The sequence below is a fragment of the Mastigoproctus giganteus genome, chromosome 3 (assembly GCF_048544385.1).
Source record: "Mastigoproctus giganteus isolate SK-2022 chromosome 3, ASM4854438v1, whole genome shotgun sequence".
NCBI classification, from domain to species: Eukaryota; Metazoa; Arthropoda; class Arachnida; order Uropygi; family Thelyphonidae; genus Mastigoproctus; species Mastigoproctus giganteus.
In genome coordinates, this window is record NC_143577.1 from 136000801 (window position 1) to 136028417 (window position 27617).

At 41.0% G+C, this 27617-nt stretch overlaps 1 protein-coding gene across 4 annotated transcripts in view; it reads right to left on the reverse strand.

The window, feature by feature from the left end:
• The window catches only part of rols (zinc-RING finger and ankyrin repeat domain-containing protein rolling pebbles), a 428429-nt gene that overhangs the window by 69695 nt on the left and 331117 nt on the right, over positions 1-27617 (reverse strand). For all 4 annotated transcript variants that reach the window (XM_090369443.1, XM_090369444.1, XM_090369445.1 and 1 more), the window contains 2 exons: positions 22113-22292; positions 9147-9471 (listed from right to left, as the gene is read on the reverse strand). In XM_090369443.1, the coding sequence (XP_090225569.1) occupies positions 9147-9471; positions 22113-22292 (505 nt within the window). The remainder of the gene's footprint in view (positions 1-9146; positions 9472-22112; positions 22293-27617) is intronic.

Below are 27617 nucleotides of genomic sequence, written 5' to 3' on the forward strand. Positions count from 1 at the left end.
GGACACGGATCACTTAATGAAAAACTTCAACTTGGGCTTATAAATACAAAATTATGCTTCGTAGACAGAGCGAAAATTGGCACCACTTAATATTTGAATGTTTCCAGTATCAAAAATACAGAAATCAGAGATCTTGCCACAAGAGCAAGATCTCTGATTTCTCCCCAGGCCCATCAACTTATCAAGCGCCTTGCTGCCTTCCAAGATTTCGCCACAGACGTCTTTCCCCAGCATAAGTCACTGATTGTACACCATCAACAAACTAACTCCAACCAACCCTCTCTTTCTTTATATATATATAAATGCACCAAGAGAACATTTTTCCTTCTTCCCTCTTTTTTTTTTTCTTTTTTTTTCTTCTTTTCTTATTTTTTTGTTTCTTTTTTCTTTTCAAAAATGTTTCCCCTCTCCTTTTTTTGTTTCATTTTTTTTTGTTGTTTAATTTTTTTAATATACCACGAGACCCTTTTTTATTATAAATACACCACGGGATCTTCTTTCTTTATTTATTTCTTTATTTTCTCCTCTGATGTGGGTCCCCGGAGGAAGCTACCTCGCTTTTTGGCAACATCTGGTGGGTCAGCGTCTCGAATTGAGACACTACGAGCACAATTGGGACTGGCTTGCCTTCCCGTGGTGAAAGTGTGAAAGTGAAAGTGTGTTTAGGGTCCAACGGCACCAGGGGTTTCCCCCATCTCCGCGTAGTTTACATTGTGGGTGAACCAGTTGACTGGAAAAGCCAGAGATTTAAAAGTGTGTGGGAATTGTATTTGTGTGGTGTCGTGTACCGTTGTTCATCTGGTCATTTAGCCGCTGGTCCCCTATTGAGGCCCAACGTTGCCCCACTTTCGCCCCGTGGAGGCAGACCAGGAATTCACTTGACTTAAGTTACTCTGGCAGGTCCTGCCGCTTAATTTCCTGAGATTTCGGCGGCTAGGACCTAAAAATAAATAAATAAATAAATAAATAAATAAAAATATAAAATAAAATAAAATAAAATAAAATAAAAATAAAAAATAATAATAATAAAAAATAATAATAATAAAAAATAAATAAAATATTAAAAAAATAAAAAATAAATAAATGAAACAAAATAATAAAAAAATAATAATAAAAAATAAATAAAAATATTAAAAAAATAAAAAAAATAAATAAATAAAACAAAATAATAAAAAAATAATAATAAAAAAATAAAAATTGAAGATATATAAGTGTGTATATATATATATATATATATATAATATTACGGATAATATAAAGAAAATAAATCCAACAATAATACCATCAGGGACCTAAGACAACGCAAAAAAAAAAAATAAAATAATTATTATCGCTTTTTACCGACAATCTAGATGACGTCAACAGGGGCCAACCACCCAGAATGAAGGCAAAAAACGACAAGGTTCTCTTTTTCTGTGATGATCAATATATGCTAAGTAATTTAAATCTAAACCAAATATAAACCGGTATAGGCCGAAAATAAATCGAATATAAATAAATCGAAAGATGATAATAAAATTTAGAAATATTAGAATCAAAGGTAAGAAATATAAGTAAAATATAAATGTAAGCATATATTAATCATCGTTGACCCGACAGAGAACGTAATTTAATGATTAAAATAAGATTAAATATATAATACATACTACATATTGACCGTATCTAGGACATAATGTAATAGTTGTCAAAATAATATGTGGTGCCCCCTATGTGATGGATACGGTAAAAATAAATAATTAAATTAAATTAACGCATAGAGAAACATGCAGATAGTAAGAAGAAAAACTAAAGGAGTAGGAATAATAGAACCTGAACTCCACAAAGGCGAAAAATAGTGGTATAGATAAGAAATAGTTTCTCCTACGTCCTCGGATTGCCCTAATAATTTCGGAGAAATAAAAATAAAGAGTGTAGGACACTTTAAAGACATTACAAGATATAAGTTGTGGCTCGGGTATGCCCGGAATCGCAAACCCGTTCCTATAGTAGGACCTATAATTTGCAGTTGCAAGCAATCATTGCATGATTGCTTGCAACTGCATTGACTCATAAATATTAGTTACAGTTACTTTCGTTTTAACTTTCTTTACTTTTTTATCAATAATTATAATTATATATATATATATATATATATATACAGGGTGTTTCAGTTAAACGTTTCAGAACTTCTAAGAGGGGTAGGGTACATCCTGACAACTCGAAATCATATAGCAATGTGGGGTCGGAAATGCTTTCCTGAAGCGGTGTTGTACACAGAAGCACCATAAAAAGAAAAGAGACCGTAAGTGAGAAATCGTTTTAATAATACATGAAAAGAAGCAAAAGATACATGGATTAAAGTAAGTGTTCGAAGTTTCTTCCACGGGCTACAATGCACGCCTCACATCTCCGACGCATGGACATCCGAACATTCTGGAATACTCCAGGCGAATTTCGAATTTCTTCGGCAGCTACTGCGATTCTTGCAACCAGCTCCTCAGCATTTTCAACAGGGGTGTCATAAACTAGCGATTTCATATGACCCCAGAAATAAAAATCAAGACATGATAGGTCGGGTGACCGAGCAGGCCAACGCACGGGACCACCACGTCCGATCCACTGTTGACCAAATGTGACATCCAGGTAGTTACGAACATCTCCGCTATAATGGGCAGGGGCTCCATCGTGTTGGAACCACATTGTCTGTTGCGTCGATGCAGAAATCTGTTCATCTCTCAAAAGTTGTAAGAATACTTGCTGCAGAAAGATCAAGTAGATAGGTCCGGTTAGACGACCCGGTAACAGGTAAGGTCCGATCAGGTGATCTCCCATAATACCGGCCCATACATTGACCGAAAATCGAATCTGTGCTGGACGACGTCGTATTGCATGCGGGTTCTCGACCGCCCAGATATGGTCGTTATGCGTGTTGAAAATTCCTTCCCTTGTGAAGGATGCCTCATCGGAAAACAACACTTCAGCAGGAAAAAGGGGATTTGTAGCACATTTTCCAAGGTACCACTGTGCGAAAGCAATACGAGGTTGAAGAAACTTCGAACACTTACTTTAATCCATGTACCTTTTGTTTCTTTTCATGTATTATTAAAACGATTTCTCACTTACGGTCTCTTTTCTTTATGGTGCTTCTGTGCACAACACCGCTTCAGGAAAGCATTTCCGACCCCACATTGCTATATGATTTCGAGTTGTCAGGATGTACCCTACCCCTCTTAGAAGTTCTGAAACGTTTAACTGAAACACCCTGTATATACATGCAGTTGTAATTTATTTTTGAATGTTTGCATACAGCGCATAGCGTTCAAACGGCAAGAGCAGGGCAATGCATGTGATAGGCCGAGACTGGGCGAAAATTATTTTTGATTTGATTAATTTAGGATGTAGGGCGTTTACATCGTGTATAGATAGAGTGGGGGAGGAGAGGCAGAAGGCTGGGGGGTAAAGGTAGAAGTATGGGGGCGACAGAGTAGATGTCCCCAGGTGGTCAGTGAGGCATGTCCATGCCACACCAGAAGGAAAAGGAGGGTCGGCGGAGAGAGGGGGGACAGGGTGTCTCCCCTCTTCCCGCCTGGGTTTGGGTTTAAAGTAATCGAGTCAGGTGCTCGATTTTGTTCGCCAAAATGGCTTGGTGGCATCGAACTGCACGATCCAGGTCGGTGTGTTCCTTTGAAAAGTCCAGGGTTGTGGTCATTCTAATGGTTGTAAGCCGTGTCCTTTATTCTTAGTAGAATCCATTTCCTTGTAGGGTCCAAGATGCGGCAGTCATGACACTTCGTCGTTATCAGTTCTCAGCCTGAATTAGTTTTATTGCTGTTGGTCACGGTTTGGTTGTTGTACAATGAGGGTACGTCTCCTCTTGTAGAGGTCTTCTGCGAATTTGGAGAATGCAATGTATTGCTCTTTACTGTCGAGTAGGTGCTTTTCTCTGTCTCTGGGCAAGAAGGTGATCCTGGAGATGAGCTGGCAGCGAAGGTCATCGTAGAGCCGGCAATCGTACATGAGATGCTGCCAGCTCTCAGACTCTCCACAGCAGCAGGCAGGGTCCTCTGTGATGCCCAGGGCTGTGAGTTTTGCCTTGAATGCTCCGTGTCCTGTAAGTAGAAAGGTTGTATAGAGGCCCGGTGAGAACCACAGCGGGGCCTTCGGATGCAATTTCTCCACGTTGGGGAGAAATTTCCTAGTGATCTCTCCCTTGGAAGAGTTGTCCCATCTAGATTGCCATATTTGCGTGAGGTGAGCAGTGAGCCTTTTCTTTTCGGTCGCTCGGTTAGCAGTGCGATCTGCATTGAAGCCCATGAAGGTGCAGGCGTTCCCCTTAGAAATTTCATAGAGGATACCGATTCTGGCCACTTCCAGGTCGAGTGGAAGGGTTCCAGCCAGCACCTGTAGCGCATGTGTGCTTACTGTGCTGCAGGCCCGTGTGATGGCTAATAGCATGGCTCTGTGAATGGAGTCGAGTAACTTGTGGTTTACTGCCATGGTAACTTTAGAATACCATGCTCCCGATGCATAGGTTGCTATCGGTATAAAGGCTGCTTTGTATATGAGCTTGAGGGTTTTGCTGTTTAGCCCACAGTCCCTTTTTGCGACCCTGGTGATGAGGGCCGTGTAGCCCCTAATTTTCTTCCTGGTGTAGTTGAGATGCGTTTTAAAGGAAAGGGTGGCATCAAGTATTACACCCAGGTACTTGAGCTCTTTCGATAGTCTCAGCGTGGTGGTACCAATCTTGATCTGAGGGGGTCTCCTCGGATCAAGGAAACCCCTTAGGAGGATAGAATTAGTTTTTTCTTTGGAGATCCTGAGATTGTGCTTTTCGGTCCATTTCAGAAGAATTTGTAGGGCATGGTTTGCCTTTGTTTCAAGTTGTAGTCTGCTGTTTCCGGCGACCATAAAGATGAGGTCATCTGCGAAGGCTTGCGAGGATGCTTCACCAATGTCCGTATTAAGGAGTTCATCCATTGTGATGTTCCACAGTATTGGTCCCAGTACAGAGCCCTGTGGGCAGCCTCTGTGTATTTGTCTTGTAAGCGTTCTATATGGGGTGTTTATCGTGATACGTCTGTCAGACAGGTAGCTTTTTATTACGTTACATAAATTTTCTGGCATGCTGGTCTCCCGGAGCCGGGCCAGGACGCTTGGCCACCAGAGGGTGTCAAACGCCCCGGCAAAGTCAACAGAGATAGCTAGGAAGTACTTTTGATCACTGGCTGCTGCTTGCACCAAGAGATTTCTCAGGGCATCCACCGTTGACAGCCCCTGACGGAAGCCATACTGTTTTGGCGATGCCAGGTTTGCTTGAAGGTAGTGGTTTTGTATTCTAGTCAGGAGGAGTCTCTCAAGGAGTTTGCTACAAACAGAGAGCAGGGCTATTGGTCTGTAGGAGTTTGGTAGTTCCGGCGGCTTGTTAGCATTTTTGATAATTAGTTTTACGTTGGCCCTCTTCCACTCTTTGGGGAATTTCCAGTCCTGAGGCATAGATTATAGAGATTTAGGAGAATGTCTGGGGCTATCTCAACAACCTTCAACACGATCTCCGGCTCCAGGAGATCCGGACCCGGGCATTTTTTTCCTTTGATACGGTATGGGGCTGCTTGGAGTTCTTCCAGAGCAAAAGCCCGTTCCTTTTCATCCGTTTGGTATTGGTCGTTCTCCTGGCACATCCGGAATTGTTCTGGCGTTTGCGGGTCAGCATTTGGGTGAAAGGTTACGTCAAGGATGTTGTTAACTGACGCCTCCCATGAGTTTGTGACTCTGCCTTGTGAAGTCCTGGTAGCTGCCAACACCTCCCCTCTGGGGAGTTTGTTAGTGGTCACCTTGTAGACCATCCTCCAGGGGTCAGAGTTCCCTGTAGTTGTGACTAGATTCTCCCAAGATTGCTGTTTACTACGGCAGATAAGTGAGGTGTATAGGTTTCTTGCCTCTTTGTAAATTTCGCGTAGCGCATTTACCTCTGGGGCAGGCCATGAGCGTCTGGCCCTCTGGAAGGCCTTCCTTTTATTTTGTACATCCTTTCGAAGGCTCTGAAGCTGAGCGAGTACCCAGAATCATCTCTCCAGGTAATTGATGCTTCTTGGGTAGCCAAGTGGCCAGACACAACAACAGAACACACACGCAATACACACAAACCTACGCCAGTCACATATCTGGCACATTTGTAGTGATACTGTTCTTCACAGAGATATGAGGCAGAGTTGGACCGACGTTCTAGGAGCCAAAAGTGAACATCATCTTTTGGATGATGTTCACTTTTTTGATCAGCTTCTCACTTTTCATATGCTAGCATTGTGTCAGTGGCTCATCTTCACTCTTAGCTCTTCTATATTGCAGCTCTAACCTTCTTTCCCAGGCTGATGGTTCTCTGTCGCTGTGTTTTCTTTCCTTGTTCACGGGTTTTTTCTTCAAATCATCCTGAAGAGAAATCCGGTAAATACCGTACAGTAAATGGCTCTGCCGAAGATATCTCGAGTTACTTCGTTGTTCTTCAGGTAATACTGTATTATTAGCCGAATGAGGTAGTCTATGACTTGCGAATTAATCTGTTGCGTCTCTCTTTCGGTTTGGTCCATTTCCTCGAATTCTGGCAGAGCATTTTGTCCACTCTTCTTCTATTATGAATATCGCGACCTCGTGTTTTTCCGCTTCGGCTACACTGGGTTGTACTTCTTTTATTTTCTGTGTGTTTTATAGTTCTTCTTCAGTTTTTCCCATAACTCTTGTTCTTTATTGTTTGCTCACATCCTGCTTCAGTTTTTTTCAAGATTGCAGTAGTTACCAGGTTATTCATAATGATGGTCCGCATCTAGTCTGATATTCGATGTTTGCTGACCTGAATAATTGGAAATCGTTCCAAACATTTGGCGTGTAGTTTCTTCTATATATTTCATAGCCGTCTATAGCTTCATTGCTGCTTAGTATGCTTGTATATTAAATATATTCATTTCATTACGGCCCTTCACGTGTTCGCTCTTTTTGTTTCCTGGGTGGCCACTAACACAACAATTTCATGGGAAGCCCTTCCAGCTGGTTGGGCTTTCTGGTCTTACCCTTCAGTTTTGGTAGTCATATAGTTCTTCTTCGGTTTTGCCCATCATTTGTTTCAGTCTCTCCCTTCATTTCTTGTAGCCATACAGTGGTCTTGCCCTTCAGTTTTGGTAGCCATTACCGTCAGTTCCTGTATTTTGTAAGACATAGATATTACAAATATAATGGTAAATATTAAAGTTGGATATTTAGTGTGAATATCGTAAATGCTAACGTTTGGAAATACAGTACTTATCCCTTTATAGTAGCCAAAAATCCACCGAGTGTTCTGTTCCGCGACTAGAGCGCCCAGAGATCTTATGATGTTGTCTAGCCATTCGATTGGATTAAGTTGTTGAGGAAATTCTTTATGCCTTGCCTTAAATGGTTACTTCCCAATCTTAATTGTTTTGTCAATGTAGGCTTTCATGGCTTTAGATTTGCTTCTGTTGAACTGGGTTCAGACTCTTCAGACTCTTGCAATCCTGTCTGGTGGGTTTGATGTTGCTTTCCATTTTGCATGTAGGCTTTGTTTATTTGTTCCGCCATGCTTTACTCTGACAAGAGTTTGAAACTGTTTTTAATGCTGCAGTTCGAGCAAAAGACTTCAGCCAGAAGGTAAGAAAGTGCAGCCCGAGCTGTGGGTGACATTGGTTTAGGGCTTCCCAAGGACAAATGAATGCTTCAAAGCAGCATTTCTGTGAATTGAGGAGTGAAGAGCTAATCACTGTCTTCTTAACTGGTGCCTGATGTTGCCAAGATAACCTGGATGTGACTGGAAGAATGAGAGCTACTGATAGATGGGCTGACATGAAGTCTATTTCAGGCTGGCTGTCAAATGTAAGGGTGTCTGTTGTGTAGATTAGGTGCAACAGGTTAGTGCCTCTGATCGCGGCAAAATTCTGGAGGGTCAGACTTACTGTAGCCAAATTGGAGGAAAGCAATCTGCGAAGACTGTGTTGGCCTGAGTTAATATTAGTCTCCACACACAAGTATTTTTGCTTTGGGGTGGCATTAATTAATGATCCAGTTGTAGACCTCTTGTCCAATGCCCGGGTTCGAATAACGTCGATGACGCGAGGAACTTTAATGGGCTTTTTTCACTCCCTAGCTGAGTTATTCGGTCTCAGGCATAGATAGCAATGTTTTTCTCCCAGAACCTGGGGTTTTTCTTCCAGCAAAACAGACAAATCGACCATAGAACGCACCCAATTAAGAGACATAAGACACACATCACGGCAGATGAATTTAATGTAGACCTCTTGTAAAGTGTTTTTAACTGTGCCAGGGATCATGTGGACAGTGCACACGTCAAGTTTGCTGCCTTGGATGCTGAGTGAGACTTTTGTAGCTTCAAACAGTTCTGTTTTTAAAGGGGCTGAGTTAGTCATTGAGAATATTTGTGTGTTGACGAGAATTCCTACCCTCTCCTTCTTCGGCAAAGGTGGTCAGAAGTCTGGGACTTCATTTAGTAGACAATTTATTCATATGCAACTCTTGAGGGATGATGTTCTCCTCAGACCTACACTAATTTGGAGCGCTGCAGATATTTTTTGTCCCCAATACGGCGATCTTCCAGGATTAATGCCTCAATTTTTGCAACTCTCTTGGATAACAGCAGTTGCTGGACATTCTAGGATTTCTTCATCATGCACTGAGATTTTGCCACATTTGAATTGTTTATACCAATTGGCAACAGCATCGTAACCTAGGCGATCTTTTCCATAAACAGCGAGCGACCATTTCTTCCTTGACTGTTTTTGGTATTTTCCGTTGCAGAAAGTGGAACCAATCCAATCAGTGATCTGTATTCACGTTATCCATTGTTCATTCCGTACTGCAAAGAAAAAAAAAAAGAATTTTCAGATCGAAACCAAAATTTGTATGGTTGCTACAGAGGTATCAAAGAAAAAAGAATTCATCTTTCTATCACAACTACTTCTGGGTGAATACAAATCTTATTTGGACCCCTACCCCTCTCGTATAATGTACAGGAGTTTCTTATTAAGTCCTATATACTAGTTTTTTTGTGTTAATTTGTGGTAAGTATGTATGTATCATATTTTAATGATTACTTTATGAAAAATCAGTGGTAAAAAATTATAAAAAATGGTTTGACAATCACTAACCTTTGGATAAGAGCAGTTCCAGTACTGAATGTCCTTCCATTCCTGCAAGCATTAGCGGAGTCCTTCCATAACTATCTTGTTGCTCAATATTTGCTTTGTGCTTTAGAAGCATTTCTGTTATTTTCCAGTGTCCTACTGCTGCAGCACAGACCAACGGCGGTTCTCCTAGTTTGTTACAAATGGATACTGTAGCTCCCCTCTGAAAGAGAACCTCGCATACTTTAGAATGTCCAGCTAAACATGCAGTGGTTAGAGCAGTTTGATCAGTAAGATCATCAGGGTCATTGATATCAATTTCCGCCATGTCCAGAAGAAATTCACAGACCTACAGAAACAAATTATGACACTATTAATGGAGTCAGCAACAGAATGCAAATATTAAGGCGAAATGTTACATTAAAAGTTAGGGTATTGCATATTAGTGCCAAACAGTGTGTGGTATAAAATCATTTTTATTCGACCCTTATTAATTGTTGTTCTTTTTTGGTGCAAGGGCGACTTTGGCCATATTGCACTAATCAACGTTATGAATGTTACACGTGCATGGTGACTGTTATAACATCAGTCAAAAACGGTGATATAATTTTATCAGTTTAATAAGGTGGAAAAATTCCGGCAGATTAGCATCGTTGCCTATGATGTGGTAAAGTGTCAGAGGTTCTTTAAGATTTGGAAGAAAGCTAAATGAGACTTGGCGGGAAGTGGTGTATAAAATTGCCTATTTTAATTTCTGGTTAAAATAAAACGGCTTGATGAAAGACGGTTGTAATCTTCCTCATGCGGACCTACTCGTAAACGTATGAGTACAGTATGCGATTTCTGAAGAATACAACTTTGCCTCATTAATTCACACATACTTGTTGACATCAGACTTGAATTTCTGTAGACTGTAATTTCGTGAAGAAAGGTTGAAACAGAAATAGAAGGAATAAATGAGGAAGACAAAAACTTTTTTTTTTTTTTTTAGTTTAGAGTTGAAAAATAAATGGATACTCACTGCTTGTGGCACCTGTTCGGACTGGTTCGGAAGAGAATGGGAGAATTACAGATGCCAATTCAGAAGAACAGTTGCTCTCTTTTCATTTATATCTTAAATTTTATCCACTAGTTGTGTACATCTATGACCTGTGAGGAGGTTCTCACCGGGGCTCTACACCACCTTTCTTCTAACAGGGCATGGCTCTTTTAATGCCAAGCTGTCAACTTTCGGCATCAGGGATTCCCCATTATGCCACTGCGGAGAAAACCAAACATGGTCACACCTAATGTACGATTGTCCCCTCTTTGAGGACATCAGATGTCATTTCATCACAAAGATACGCTTTAATCCGAAGGAACGGGAGCACCTTATATTACATGAAGAGGAGCACTACAAGGCCCTCTCGCGTGCTTTGCACATGAGCTGTTTACCCGGCTAAGGGTAATGACCCAACCTTCCCAGGCTTGATGCAGGACTTGACTACAACTAGAACTCATCGGACGGGACTCTGCTCTCATGAGTGCCATTACTTTGTCAACTGTACCAGAAAGATCAAAGTACCACGATATCGGACGGGACTTTGCTCCCACGAACATCACAATCAAACACGGACACCCTGTCAACTGGACCAACAGCGCATGTAATTTACCCAAAGAACTACCCTAGAATGTGACAATCACCATATGCAGGAGTGACAACACTGCATCGACGCCCAGATAACAGAACAAACAGTGAAAGTGACCACATACAAACAATGACCACCCAAAATGGAAATAGAAGGACCATGACCACAACCAAACTGGATGAGACCTTGATCCCATGACCAACGCCGGCATTCAACCGATCTCTGAACAAGTCGGTAGAGACCTTGTCCCTGGATGTACCTCCTGGTGGGGCCAGTGATGTGATGCTGTCCTGAACCTGCTGAACCTGGCTGCAGAAGCCAGGCTGCACACACACGACATATTGGCGACCTGTGCCGGCTCCCTTGTCCGGCCCTTTCTATCTCACCCCGGCAGGGGGGAGGAGACGGTCATACTGTTTCCTCCCCTCCACGCCACCCCCATTCTTCCTTCTGGCAGGGCATGGGCATGCCCTGCTGACACCAAATTGAGGCCTCCTACTCTATTGGCTTTATCCTTCCTCCTTTAACCCCCCAATCTTCATTCTCCCCCCCCCCCGCTCTATCTTTACACAAGCGAATTCCCCCACACACATAAATTCAATGAATCCAAATTAACTTACGCCCATATTTCGATCTATCCTTATTCAAGCGACATCACCCTACGCAATCAAGAGATATCACACATATATCTGTACATATATGTGTAAAAAAAAAAAAAAATTTTTTTTTTTTTAAGGCCCTAGCCACTGAAATCTCAGGAAATTAGGTGGCAGGACCTGCCAGAGTGAACTAAAGACTATCGGGTACCTGGTCTGCCTCCACGGGGCGTAAGTTGGGCAACGTTGGGCCTCAGAAGAGGTCCAGCGGCTAAACGGCCAGATGAACAACGATACACAACGCTACGCATATACAAAATCCACACACTTTTAAATCTCTGGCCTTCCCAGTGAACTGGTACACCTACAGTGAAAGCAACGCGGAGATGGGGAAAACCCCTGGTGCCGTTAGACATCAATACACTTTACCTGTGAGGAGATAAAGGTGGGTAAGATGACTGTAGCCAATTCGCGCTCTGGTTAAGATTACTTCCTCCCTTCTGTTTACACGGAAGCTGGAGGACCATAGTTGCGGTTCAGGTTTTATTTGGAGGAGTTTATTATGCGTTTGGGTTTGCCATTGAATTGTCCACTGTTCCCTACATATTCTTCTTATGTTACTTTTGTAGTCAAGATATGGAACATAATATTGTGATGATTCTCTGTTGGATGGATACTTAGCGGCATAGTCCGCACATTCATTTCCTGGTATCCCAGCATGGCCTCGGATCCAGCAGAAAATGACCACTCGCTGGAGTTTTTGGATATGCATCAGTTTGGATTTCATTAATTTTATTAAAGGATGTGTTTGAGAAGAATTCTTCTGTAAAGCTATAATCGCACTCTGGGAGTCCGTATATATCATGCTTTTATGGATAGACAGATGGAGGATATTTTCTATTGCAAGTTTGATGTCGTATAATTCAGCTGTATAGCTGCTGCATTCATTGGGAAGCGATACAGAGGTTTTATGAGGGAAGACGGCTGCGGCACCAACTCTACTCTCAGATTTTGACCCAACGGTATATATTTTTGTAAAATGCAGATGATTTTGTGTGTGGGCAATGTGGAGTTGTTGTATGTTGACATTTGCAAGAGAGTGTTTTCCCCAGTTTAGGAAATAGTTATCACAGGACGGTTTAATATATAATACCATGAGGGATCTGGACTGTTTTGATCTTGAAGAATTTTGTCAATATCTATATTCCAAGTTTGTAATAATGCCTGGAATCTGAGAACAGTAGGCTAAACTGCTCTGGGTTTATTTCTATAGTACATTGTGATCTGGGGATCATTAATTATCGGTCTAATGGGATGGGTAGGTAGACTTTGGACTTTAGTTGTATAGTTGAGTAGTAACATCTTTCTCCTGAGATTTAGGGGAAGTTCATGAGCTTCAAGGAAAAAAATTTGAATTAGCGAAGTTCTATAAGCGCCTACAGCTATCCTCATGGCAGAATGTTGGATAGGGGAAAGCTGTGCGAGCACGCTCTCCCTAGTAGAATCATATACCGGTGCACCATAACCAAGGCGAGATCTAATTAGGGTTCTATACAAGTGAAGTAACGTGTATCGATCTGCACCCCATGATGTTGAAGAAATAATTCTGAGTATGTTCATTTTTTTCTGGCAAGATATCCCATATTAATTATGAGATTTAAGGCAATGAGGTTGTAATTAGTTTGTAATATTACATTGAAAAAAAAAATAAATAAATAACTGTTCAACTATTCAAATTATTTAAACCCAGTGATCAATAGCCCTGCGGCCTTGCCCCAGGTAGCGGAAGTTAAGTGCGTACTCAGCAAACATTGTCGAGAGGGCTAAGTCAAAGGTAATTTATGGGGGTTTGCAGTTTACACAGTTAGAAAATTTTAATATTAAAATTGTACCTGGTTATTTTTAATATTTCTGTCATGGAATTTCCGTTTATTATTGTAGTAGAGTTTTAGGAGTATCAGCGACTAATTCCATATTGCTCCGTGTATACGTCTGTAAATTGAGTGTATTCTGTGAGTGATTTTCTGTTGGGTGGGCGAAAAACTCGAATTTAAGGGAGAAAACACCATGCTAACTACGTCAAACCAACTGACTCAACCACTTTGAGAAAAAAAAAAAAAAAGCCCATATAACTCCTCACTTCATCGACGGCACTCGAATTCAAGTCTTTCCAACCGGGTGGGAAGGATTACGATTTCAGCAACACTCTGAAGAGGGCTCTCAGATTTCCGTAACTCAGAGGCTCCTGAACCTGATCAAATGCAGTCTGCAGTGGTAGCAGCAAGGATAGTTACATTAATTTTCCAAAAACACGGGCCCCGTTGGTAGGATCGCCGTCATCTCCACACCGGGCTTAAAATACCCGAGTTCAAGGCCAGGCGATGACGTCAGGAATTTTTATGAGCCATTTTCAAAACGTGGTTGAGTTATTCAGCCACAAGCGAGGTAGAATGTTTTTTCCGTCCAGCAATCGACGGAAGCCTGTTTCAACGATCAACCACCTGTTGGCGTAAGGCAAACTTCCGCACATCTATCCTGCAACCATCCTTCCTCGACTTGAATTTATGCCACCATATGTGTGTGGTCTCGGCAAGAGAAAGAATTTCACTAAATTTAGCTTGCTCAATTCATTCAAGGTTAAAAATTCCTCGGTCAGATATCCCGGCGAATGCCTAGTCTCCAGACGCTGTGATTTTCAAAACTGATGTCTTTCTATGTAAGAGCATCGTTTTTTTTTTTTTTTTTTCCCTCTACCAATCTGGTTGCTTTCTATGTCTTTTCCAGCAGATCTATATCCTTCCTAAAGTGAGTCCTCCAGACCCGTATACTATATTCAACATGCGGGAAAACTATGGCGTTGTACAATCACCTCCTTGTGCCTGTCAGCAAGGTTTCTACATATCATTTATAAAACCCATTGAGCTGTCGTGGCGGTATGTTTGCACTGCTCAGAGAATTTCATAGTTGACTGCACAATCACGCCAGGTCTTTTTCATTTTCCACTACCCTAGGCGTAAAAGTCTACTGATAAGTTGCTCAAGGATTACTGCTACCCATATGCAATACCTTGCATTACTCAAACTTCAACTGCTATTTCTCATCCCATCGACCTAATTTTCTAGGCCTTGGTAGAGGGGCATACTATCATTACTTTTTTAACCACCCTGCCTGCCCTCGTTGGTAGCACAGTTGGTAGGATCACCGTCTTCTCTACACCGAGTGGAAATGACCAGAGTTCAAGTCCTGTCGATGAAGGGAGGAAATTTTATGGGCCTTTGTTAATCTGACTCAGATGCTCTGGTTTTTCTTCCAGAAAACAGAAAATCGAACTCAGAACACAGGAAATTTATAGCCAATACATACGAAAAATATGGCCTTAGTCGCTGATGGTCCTTAAACCCTACAGCAGCAACAACAACCTTGCCAATCTTTATATCATCTACAAACTTTATATTACGCCTGATATACGAGCCCCTAGTACTTTCACAAATATGATTAATAAATATTGAAAACTTCAATGGGCCTAGCAATTAACTCTCGGGACTTCACTAGTAACCTTAGGTCACGCAGAACAGTGCCTACTGATTACCACTCTCTCTCTCTCTCTCTCTCTCTCTCTCTCTCTCTCTCTCTCTCTCTCTCTCTCTCTCTCTTCTTCCACTTAACATCCTTTACTCTTGGCAGCAACATGCTCTTAACACCATATTGCCCCTGTTTGTAAAACAATCTATTATGTGCAAGAGGATCAAAAGCCTTCCTGAAATCCAAGTTTATGACATTGAAATTATTTTTTGAATCCAGTTCCTTAGTCACTTCATTATCGTAACCTATCAGATTGGTTAGGCAAGACTGCCCCTGAATAAATCCATGCTGTGAGTGCAGTATAATGGCAGTTCTGTCCAGAGGGTCATGCATTACTTCTTTAACCTGCTATTACTCCATTATTTTCTCTGCAACAGATGTTAAGAAAACATTCCATAGAGACCTCCCTTGAATCTAAGACTTGTCTCCTTTGCAGCTTCCCTTAATATAATTAGATAGATTCCATCCATCCCAGGTGCCTTTTTTTTTATGTTCAGTTCATCAAACTTAACCCACGGCAAGAAATATACCGTCCTCCCTCGGACACCTCCTATTTCTCAACTGGCTATGAGTGTGGAATATTCACTTGGCCAATTGCCTGGAGAGATTCCAAATGAAATTCCCTTTAGAACTGTTTCTATCCTACAATATGTTCGACCTGCCCTTATTAATCTCAAGCTTTGTCAACAGGAAGCCCTTACCTCTTTATGCAAAGATGATAGCATTGTAATCGTACCGCCGATAACGGCCGGCGCACTGCTATATGGATAAATGTGATTACATACGCAATGCCGTCTCCCTTTTGGAAAATCTTGCGGTCTATGAACCTATACAGGATTCTGCTATTAATGTGTTGGAGAAGTTGGTATCTAAAGTCAATAAGCTTGTGCACGCCTGGTTTCTTTCTAACAAAATTACAAAAGATCTACATTGGAAATTTTATGCGACAGGTTTCAATTTTATGGACTTCCAATGATCCATAAATCTGCTATTCCCTTGCAACCTATTATTTCTTGTTGTAACACACCCTCATATGAACTTTCCATATACAGGGTGTTTCAAAAATGATGGTCAGTAATTTAAAGGTGAAAAGTACAAAATAAAATAAGCAAAAAAGCCCAGTGAACATCGTGCCACAAATGAACCGTTTTGGAGATAATGCATATTTTCTGTTAAGATGAGCCAATGACTATGAGTGCACTCTGCGAGGGTACTCTGTATTGCTGAGACCTTGTACACGCTGGATATAGTAGGGTTACAGTAATTGGCGATGTAAAATTCGCCACACACTGCTATGACTCAGTACACGCTCTTGCAGAGCAAGGAGTACACGCTCTTGCAGAGCAAGAGCGTGTACTCCTTGTCGAAATTACCGGATTTTATTCTATTCAAGCCTAAGAGGAGCCCCCGTATCTCAATCTCAAACTAAATACTTGCGAATGATGCAAATAAATGGGCAAAGGTCCCGCACAGTTGGGGATGAAATACGCCAGGCCACTGAGGAGTATTCAATTGATGTTGTTCTGATTCAAGAGCCGTATGCTGCAAGAATACAACCCCCATCCAACCTCTAAAATTACTGGGCTTTTCCGTACACACTCGAGTCATTCAACCTGTCCCAGTGGACCCTAAAACATGTATAGCAGTCATAAATAGGGATCTCGATGTCCTGGTTGTCCAGGGCCTCTGCAATTAGTTTTCCACCTGTATCCAGATTACATGTACAGATCAATCATTCTATCTGATGTCACTCTACAGCACTCCCTCAGGTAACATCAATGAAGGACCTTTTTGGAATTCGCCCTGAATTTTATTGGCTCCAAACAATTCATGGTTGCATCTGACTTGAATGCAAAATTCCTCTTCTGGCACAGTGCGGTTGCCAATGGCCGTGGCCAACTTCTTGAGGACTTCGTCCTGGGTCAAAATCTAATTATCCATAGCCAGCCTAGCCAGTTCACTACTTACTCTAGCGAAATCCCAGGAAAGTAGGTGGCAGGACCCGCCAGAGTACTCTAGCTACAGTGGTACACCCGGTCAGCCTCCCCGTGGCATGGTGTGGTAACGTCGGGTCCCACTAGGGGCTCGGCGGCTAATAGACCGGAGGAACAAAGGGCACAACACAATATACAGCACATGACCCCCACACACTTCAAATCTCTGGCCCCGATACAATGTACACCCGCGGAGATGGGAGAAATCCCAGGAGCCGTTAGACACTAACATACCTTATACCTTATACTTACTCTAGCTCCACTGGTGAATCTAATATTGACTTAACCCTCTCTACAAAGGATCTACGTCAGTCAGTTAGCTGCTGGGAGGTAACTCCGGATCTGACTGTTAGCGACCATAGAGCCATACTATTCCATCTTGACTTGGTTCCACCGAGAAACAACAACAGAGCAAGGCCAACTGACTTCATTAGATTCTCTTCGAGAAAGGTCAATTGGGAAGCATATGACGGCTCCATAGAACTGGACTTTCCAAATACAGACCCATCACAGATGGATTCGCTAAATGCAGAGGACTTGACCACCATTATCCAGCACTCCATACTCAGAGCCTCATACAGATCCTCAAGGAAGAAGGTGTTCCGTCCAGCAATCTGCCCATGGTGGACCCGGGAACTTACCGTCCTTCGTAAGTCAGTCCACTCTGCGCGCAGGAACTAACAGCGACACCGTAATTGGCCAGCTCCTGATGTCGAACGCCTTCATAGGGATTATATAGCCAAAAAGAATGAGTATACCAAGGCAATTGCAGTCAGAAAGAGAGAAACTTTCTTAAAAGTTTCTTAAGCAAATTTCTTAAAAGAAACCAACCGTAAAAATCCATGGGGCCTGGAATATAAGATCTTGAGAGAGAAAACCTTCTACCCAGAAATATTCAACACTGTTTCAGTAGACGCTCAGGAAACTATGTGTTTGTAGGATTCTGCCAACCTTATTCTAGACAAACTGTTTCCACCTGATGACATCTCTGAAGCTCACCCAGAACATTCAGCAATTAGAGCTGCCAACAGAAATTATATAGCAAAAGAGCAGCCAACATATTCCCACACTAGAAGAACTGGGAGCAGTCCTTAAAAACATTAATGCTAAAAAGTGTCCAGGCCTTGACCTAATAGAATACATGTTCATCATTCGCTTTCACGCACTGCGGCTGCACCATCTACTCCTTCTCTTCAATAAAAGCTTGGATGAAGGATGCTTCCCAAAAGAATGGAAGCTTGCCCTCATTCGCCTCATCAAGAAGCCTCACAAACCACCAACAGACCCCAGCAGCTTCCGGCCTATTGCCCTGCTGGCTAACCTTGGTAAAGTCCTTGAGCGACTCATGGCTCTCAGGGTTGTCTCCATGCTACAAATACATGATTTGGTCTCACCATGCCAGTATGGCTTCACCTGTGGAAGGTCGTGTGAAGAAGCTCTTTTAGATTTGGTCTTACATATTGAAAGTTCTGAAGAAAAATTCGAATTGGCCATCTTCATAGACTTCGAGGGAGCCTTCGACACCGTCTGGTGGGATAGTGCCTTGGCATGCCTTCGAACTGCCGCTTGCCTCCGGCAATTATACAGCCTCTTCCAGAATTATTTTTCCGACCGAGCAGTTATTCTCAAGTCAAAATTCCAGAAAGTCACCAGATCAGTAAATCGAGGTTATCCCCAAGGGTCAGTCCTGGGACCCCTCATTTGGAATATAGTCCTCCAAGACTGGCTCTCCCGCACCTTCAGGAATGCGAAAATTGTGGCCTTCGCTGATGATCTCACAGTGATGGTGTCAGGGCATTCACGGAAGGCCATTGAAGAAAACGCAAACCAGGTCCTCGACGATCTCTGAACTTGGGCCGCACTTAATATGTTGCATATCAACCCAACAAAAACTAAAATGATGCTATTCAAGAATTGACTGGGTCTCAGGCGCCCACCGCAGGTAGAGATATTTAATGCTCAACTGCCAATCGTCACCGAAACCAAGGTACTTGGGGTGATTATTGACCACAATCTCAGCTTTCCCCCACATCTTGTTAATCTAAGAAACAAAGTTAAGATATTCTCAGGAACCATCATATGCATCTCTAAAAATGACTGGGGACTCTCCAAAAGGTCCCTGCGGTTGTATTACAACGCAGTATTTTTACCAATTGTGACCTATGCAGCCGGAGCCTGGTTCCATCGGGTAACTCTTGTAAAGATGCGAGACAAGCTTGGAACCATCCAGAGGTCAATGTTAATGGCAATCTGCCGAGTGTGTAGAACGGTCTCCACTCCTGCCATTCAGGTCATTGCGGGAGCACTTCCGCTCGATCTATATGTCATCTTCCGAGGGTTGTGCTTCTGAATTACGAGAAATATCCCAACAAGGATCCTCGACATTGAGGTTAATCTGGATGCTGACCGCAAGGCTGAGATGACCCGTTGCTACAACGAGCTCTTCAACATTTGGCAAACTCAACACTGGGCACTGTCACAAGAAGATTCCTACCTGATGTAACCTACGCTGCTATTAAATCTGTAGTCTTTGTTTACCCCTTCACTAGAAACGTCATACCTAATTACCGGACACGGATCCACGAATGAAAAATTACACCGTCTGGGTCTCCACCCAACAGATCTCTGCCATTGTGGTGCCAAAGAGAACTGGTGGCATATACTATTCGAGTGCATTACGTATGCTGATCTGAGAAAACCTTGTCAGCTGTAACACAGATCTCTGGTGAGCATCTAGAGCTCTTCCTTCTTCCTACAGAACCCTAGCAACCTCCCTGCACTGCAAACCTACGCAGCTGAAGTCTTTAAGCGCAGATGAAGAATTGACAGGCCCCAGTGGCAAACATCGATGACCCAGCAGTGAACTGAAACCGATCATGTATTTCTCCCCCCCCCCTCGTCCTGCTACACGGGCTGTGGAGTTTGTTTCTGCGGCCTGTGTGCAGGACGGAAAACACCATCTCTCTCTCTCTCTCTCTCTCTCTCTCTCTCTCTCTCTCTCTCTCTCTCTCTCTCTCTCTCTCTCCTTTTTTTTTTTTAATTATTATTTATTTTTTTTTTATTATTATTTTTTCCATCCCTTCTTTTCTCGTTCTACAATCAGTCACATGGTTGTTTTCTTTCTTTTTTTTTTCTCTATCTTTTCTTTTGCGTTCTTAAGGGTTGCTTTTTTTTTTATATATATTATGTTTATTTTGTTGTTTCGCGTTCTACAGTAATATCACATTTTTTATATTATTTTATTTTAATTATTTTTTTCCCTTCTCTCCTCATTGTGTTCTTCAGGGTTGCTGTCACAGTGTTGTTTTTTTTTTTACTTTTATTATTATTTTTTTTTTCTTTGCACCACGCGAAAATCTATATATATATATTTATTTATTTATTTTTTTTTTTTACCACGGGAAAATCTAAATTTTTTTTCTCTCCTCTGGAGTGGGCCCCTAGAGGAAGCTGGCCCACCTTTTGGCAACATCAGGTGGATCAGAGTCTCGTATTGAGACAGTACGTGTTAAGCTGAGATTGGCCCACTTTCCCGTGGTGTAGACGAGTACCCAGAATCATCTGTCCAGGTGACTGATGCTTCTGGGTAGCCAAGTGGCCAGAACGTAACAGAACACACGCATAATACACATAAACCTCCGTCACGCAGATCTGGCCCATTTGTAGTGATGCTGTTCTTCACAGAGAGATACGAGGCGGAGTTGAACTGACGTTCTAGGAGCCGCCCCTTACAAAAACACTTTCTAACGGTCTGCGCGTATAGCACAGTGGTATCGTCACCGTCCTCCCGACACCGAGTGGAAAAGGTCCGAATTCGAATCCCGTCAATGGCGCGAGGAACTTTAGTGGGCTTTTTTCACTCCGTTGCTGAGTTAGTTGGTCTCAGGCCTGGATAGCAAGTTTTTTTTTCCCCAGAAAGTGGGTTTTTTTCGTCCAGCAAACAGGCAAATCGACCAGAGAACACACACAATTTACAGACAAAATAAATATGGGTAGAAGTAATCATTTACAGGGGACCTTTTACTGTTACTACAATGTTAATTCTGTTAATGAAACGAATCATTACTGTTAATACAACGTTAAGGAAAAATAGCGATAAAATAAACTGAAGCGCTAGTTACAATAATCATCTTTTCTTCTACGCTTTATGACCGGAACTTCATAAAAGTGATAACATTATCCTTGATCAAAATAACAATAGCTTATCTGAGAAATATTACTTGTTTATTTAACTGTAAAGAAGATATGCTAAATAAATATATAAAAAAAAAAAAAAACACTTTATTTAATTTTATGCCTGCTCAACGTATTCAACAATTATAAAGCATAGTGGAGCGTAACACAAACATTTTCATTCCGTGACTCTAGGTTTCTAGCTTCATTACTCTGAATAACAAAACATGTGATCAAACAAACAAAAATATTTCTTGCCCACACATAAAATTTTCCTTTCCACATTTAGTCCTCCCCCCGTTAGACTCGGTGCACAACCGATTACATCTGGACTTCCAGAAATGCCAAAAGAACACTGATTACGAGAAATAAATGTTGTCTTACAGCATTTATCAACTTAGTTCTGAGAACTAAGTTGAATAAAAATAATATATGAATAAGATCATATATATATATTTTTTTGTTTTTCTAAGACTTATTGATGGCGAACATATGACTATAGTGCACAATTTCGCGGAGCTTAGGCTATGTGGGTACTGTCTGTAATTCCGCCTTTTCTTCTGTTAATTGGCCGCTTGCTGAGCGAGAACATCCCCACTCCGTCTCTGGGAAAATAAACCCATATAACCACTGATCGAGGAAATTCAGATCGTCCCCACCCTTTGTTCAGAGGATAGTGATTTTAATAAACTAATATACATTATCCACATGGTATATGATGGTTCCTTCCAGAAAATAATTCATGGATAATCACCACGTAAATCATTTCCAATTAAAAGAAAAAGAAAACACATACACACACACACACACCTCTTACCTATTATTAGTTCATTTTAGTATTTCTCGCTCTCTTCTTACTGTCTATACCAATTTATTCTCAGGTTAATTATTCAGTTAAATAAATTATAATACATTAACCAATTACCTCCGGAAAGCTGTAGAAATCACCAAAAAACAAATTATGAAAACCGTTTCATATGTGAAAAATAAAGCTCATAAGACATAAAATATACTCACATTTGCATGCCCTCTTCCGGCAGAGATAACAAGAGCTTGTTGGGCAGCACGAGCGAGACCCGGTTCTTTGACAGTGTTTATTGGCCAGTCGCACTGTACCAAGTATGCAACCACATCAAGATAACCATTTGCCGCAGCGTGAACTAGAGGACACTGTCCACTGAGGTCAGTGTGATTGATCTGTCAAAATAAAACAGAAAATAAAAAAAATAAATAAATAAAAAACTGATGGTTTTAAGACAAAAAGAATTAATAACTGAAAATGGATTAGCAAATATAAAGTAGTCAAAGAGCGAGCAAAGGCTAATTTTTCTCTCAAATTTTGATTTAAAATTTGAAGCTTGTCACAGATCATGATACAGAGCTGTAGTCCCAATATGGAAAAAAAAAAAAAAAAAAAAAAAACCACCGAAATAATTCTTTCAGTTAATTATTTAATTACTTTAAAGAATATAAATAAAACACAAGAAATTACGCCCCAAGAAGTACTCCGAAGACTACCAAAATTATAATCATGAACTTTATTTATTTATTTACTTTTTTTTTGTTAGTTGTTGGCGCATCGGCTTCTGTGGCAAGCATTTTACCCACCCGGCTAGCCCGGTCGGCATGATGAAATTTTTTATTTTTATTATTATCAGTTTATTAACTCAAGGTTCACCCCCTGTACGGCAAGTGGACTAGGATGGAAATACAGATATTTTGAAATATACATTATACACTTTAATACAAATTTTCATATCTTTACGATATAATTATTGTATTGTAATAATTATTAAATAGATATATATATACATTTACTTAATTGTATTCACTTTGAAATAAAATAGATCTTAATAATTGAAGTGATAAATACACAGGTTGACTTATATATCTTTTCTTCAGTAACTAATATAGCAGATTTATTTAATTTTCATTATATTATTGCATTTAATTGTTCATATAATACAAATTTCTGATAAAAACTGCTCAATTTTCACAGAAGTCCTGGTGATTTAGTCCAGATTTGGTCTATAATTTGGGTTCTGATAAAACATATTATTGGCTTCCAACTTTACCGGATGGTGTTACATGAGAACATTCCTTTTAGGGAGTCCAAGTTAGATAGCTTCATCCAAAATAGGGAAGGCTTCTGTCTCTTGCTCATGTTAATTCGATGATATCTTCTGTCAACGGGGCATCAATCTAGCGAGTTAGCAGCAGCTTGGTGAGTATTGACAGATTTTTTTGGGGGGAGGATAGTGCGCTTTCAGGAGGTCATGCCTAGATTGACTAGGAGAATGGATTTCGAGAGGGTGAACGGGTTGCTTCCCAGACGGTTCAACCACCGCAGAATTCAATATTCCATTGACAGAAATTTGTTACATCAAGAGGTGGATGCAGAGGACCAGATTTCTGAGCCATATAGTGGTATAGGTGTGAGACATCTATTAATGTATTTTTCCGATCAGTTTGGTGTTGTGACAGTCTGTGAGCTCCTGGCGGATCGCCCAGGAATCAGCATAGGTCTTCTTCTTTGCCTTTAGGACGTGTTCCTTGAACACGTCCTAAAGGCAAACTTAACTTCTCACCATTAACTGTAACTCGAATGTCATTCTTGACCTTCCTCTTCGTGATTGTCATGTAGGCTGACTTGGCATTGTTTAGTTGGAGCCCAGCTCGCTGTAAAAAGTCAGTTAACTGTTGAATTTGCTTGGAGGTTTCATTATAAATTTCTTGTATCTGTTTGTGGGCTTTTGAAATGATAAAGAATTTTAGATCATCAGCGAAGGAGCTAAAATTTGGATTTTTTGAAAGGAATGGTTCAAGTAGGATTGCAAAGAGGGTTGTCGACATCACCCACACCTTGAGGTACACCCCTCTTTGCATAGGTTGTTTACTGGTGAGTTCCATTGGCTATATAATTAGCTGTCTCCGTTGCAGTAAGGACTTCGGAATGATGACAATTTCGTTAGATACTTTGAAATATTCTTTTAAGATTTCTATAAGAGTAGGAATGGAGACAGTATCGAAAGCACATTTGATATGGAAGAAAATTATGTCCAGTTAGGCTCTGTCATTCACGGCTTTTTGTGCTCTGAAGACAGTATCGAGGAGATTAGAGGTCGTGGACCTGTGGTGCAGGACTGTGTGGAGGTAGGATGGTCGGTGAGCAAAACAGTATTGAATAATTACTGTGTGTATAAGTTTTTCAAATATCTTTAATAATGTGCATCCTGTGGAGATTGGACAGAAGTCCTTAGGAGTCTAGGAGTTTCCAATTTTAGGGACTGGTTTGACATAATAAGATTTCCAGATTTTCGGTATGGTGCCTGTCTTTAGAATCTTCTGGAATATGTTATGGAGGAGATCCACAATGTACACAGAGCATACCTTAACTATAACCAGTGGTATGCAGTCAGAGCCCTTTGCTGGGTAGGCCATTTATCACGTCAATGAGCTGCTTCTTAGAGATAATTACATCATTCACGGCAGAATTAAACTTATTCATGGCTAGATATCATTTTCAGGATAATATGGTTTGGGAGATTAAATGATGCTGGTATTGACATTATATACATTTGTCTGCCATATATTTGAATGCTTCCGAACTTCATTGTGTTTTTGGTGTCTGTTTCTTTTAGTGCTAAATGTAAAATTGAAATGGATTTTACATACTTTGGTTGGTAAAAGCATTCACAAACATTAATTTGGTTTTGGTGTCAATTTGTTGTAAGGATTTCAGATTTGTACTGAGTGAACAAATTTTGGAAGAGAAGAGTTGCCGAGAGCAAAAGAGGGAAAAAAAAAGGTTTTTTAGATTCAGAAGGAGCAATACTTGTGATTTGCTTATGCACAAGAGAGAGATTAGAAGTTAGTGTAATCCCAGATAGAGATATGTGGTCATGTATAGAAATCTAAGTGTCATCGAAGATGCGCATAGGAGCAGAAAAATTCTTTTTGATAGGATCCACCCTGAGTCTGAACTACAACTTAAAAATTTCGCCATACCTCTTTCCAATAGCATCAGATTTCTTGGCCTAATCCTGGACAATAAATTAAATTTCCTGCAACACATCACATACCTGAGAACCATTTGCTTGAAAAAATTAAATCTCCTCAGATTACTATCTTCATTGACGTGGGATGCTGACCGATACACTGCTTCGGCTATATCGGGTATTAATTCGATCTCGCTTGGAATATGGAGCTCCAATCTATGACTCTGCCAGGAAACGTGCACTAACTCGGCGAGACACTATCCAACACAGTGCCCTAAGAACTGCTTTAGGAGCATTCAGAACATCCCCTGTGCAGAGTCTATATATAGAGGCACACTAACCTACACTCCATCTTCAAGTTCCTCCTCAATTATGCAGCAAAAATACGGAGTCTTCCCTTTCATCCCATATCGCTATACTTATTTCAGCCCCAATGGACCACATTTTATCAGAACAAACCTAACGAAAACAAGCCTATTGGGATAAGGTTGCTACAGTTAACACAATGCTGGAATCTAGATATGAGTCAGCAAATGAGCACGCACGACCCTCCGTGATCTGATTATACACCGGTCTGTGATTTCTCATTCCAACAATGGGGGAAAAAGCAAGTAGCAGACCACACCGTCAATAAACTCCATGCTGCACGTGTAGCAGAAAATTCTCGGTGTTTTCAAATATATACCGATGGCTCAAAACCAAGTACGACAGTGGGTTCAGTGGCAGTTTCTTCTATCTTTTCTGCCCCTTCCAAAGGAATGCAGCGTCTATTCTGCTGAACTGTGGGCGATTAAAATAGCTCTGGATCACGTGATTAATCTGTCCATAAAGCGAATTATGATTTACTCTGATTCTCTGAGTGCTATAACATCATTGAAAAATCCATCCAAGAAAATCCACCTCGTCTTGAAGCAAATCAGATCACAGATTACTGCGTTACAAGCTGTAAACCAATCAGTCACTTTCTGTTGGATACCAGGTCATGTAGGCATCAAAGGGAATGAATATGCAGATCAAGCCGCTAAACATCCAATCTCTGCAAGCTCTCCTAACTAGGGCTTACAATACCGAGATTCCGGGTCCCGGTCATGTTTTTTCCGATATTCAAATCCCGTTATTGATACAAAAATGCCGGTTTTTCGGTACTAATTTAAAAAATAATTATCCGTGATTTATTCACATAAAGGTTATGAAATCGACACCAATAAATCAGTAATACTGCTGAATTTGCAAATGAGGGATTGTTATACACAGTACAAATGCAACGGAAACCTGAAAACGTCATGGAACTGTAAGACATAACATCGTACAAATATATTTCTCTTAGTGAGTAGAGTGTGTATGTGGAAGTAAAGCACTTAAAAGAATAATCAAAACCATCATTACGGAAATATTTCCATTAGCGAGAGTAGGCTTGGTAGGGCAATTAAGGAATATGGTGAATGATATGGCGGGTGCGGAAGGGTTAAAATTTATTCCGGTATTAATACCGGTATCCCGGTTTCATAAAGCTAAAGCAAAACTAAAAAAAGGCAAAAGAATTGTCAACAAAAAAAGCTTCGCGCATAAAATGACTAAGACATCCTTTAAGGAATGGACCGAAGCCACTTTCTGAACACCCTCAAGGAAAACCAAATTGACAGCGAAGCAAACAGTAGCAGGATACAAGATGCAATAAAGAGGTTTAAGGAATCTATCAATAGTAATCGGATTGTCACTAACAATGAACATCTAAAGGAAATCAGTATTAGCAGAGACAACTTAAAAAGTGCAATCAACAGCCTCCCAAATAAAGCAACGATTGGGCCAGATAATTTCCCACTATTTATGATCAAAATCTGTAGCTGTTACATCATCGATGTACTACTACACATATTCCAGAGAATTTTGATGGAGGCGAACTCCCGAAGCTGTGGAAAAGCTATTTTGTAAAATCTATCCCCAAAATAAAAAACTCAAAATCTGTAAAAGACTTCAGACCAATCGCTATCGGATGCTCTTTGCAAAAAATCTTTGAAAAAACAATCCTGCACACCATTATCGAGCATTGCTTTAAGCACAGGCCAGAATACCTGCACTCAGTACTTCCACAGAGATCGACCATCACCAACCTCATGGGGACACTGCTAAGGATCCAGCAAGCACTAAACAGCAGTTGGACGTAGTCTTTTTAGATGTGGCAGCCGCGTATGATAACATATCCATACCAGCTCTCATACTCATTCCGCGGGACTACTTTCACATTACAAGAAATGCCCTCCATTTATTAAAGAGCACTCTTCGGCGCAGACAAATTGCGGTGACAAACGAGAACATGTGCGCAACGTATATAAGGTTGATAAAGGTGTCCCGCAAGGCGGAGTCCTGTCTGCCACACTATTTGCCATAGCCCTCGAACCCTTCTTAGCCCAGAACAAGAAGCACTTCATCACATACGCCGATGATATAAAATTTTTTATTACCTCAGGAGATCAGAAATCAGCTGACTACCACAACCAAGTGCCTAATACTAAAATAAAAGAAC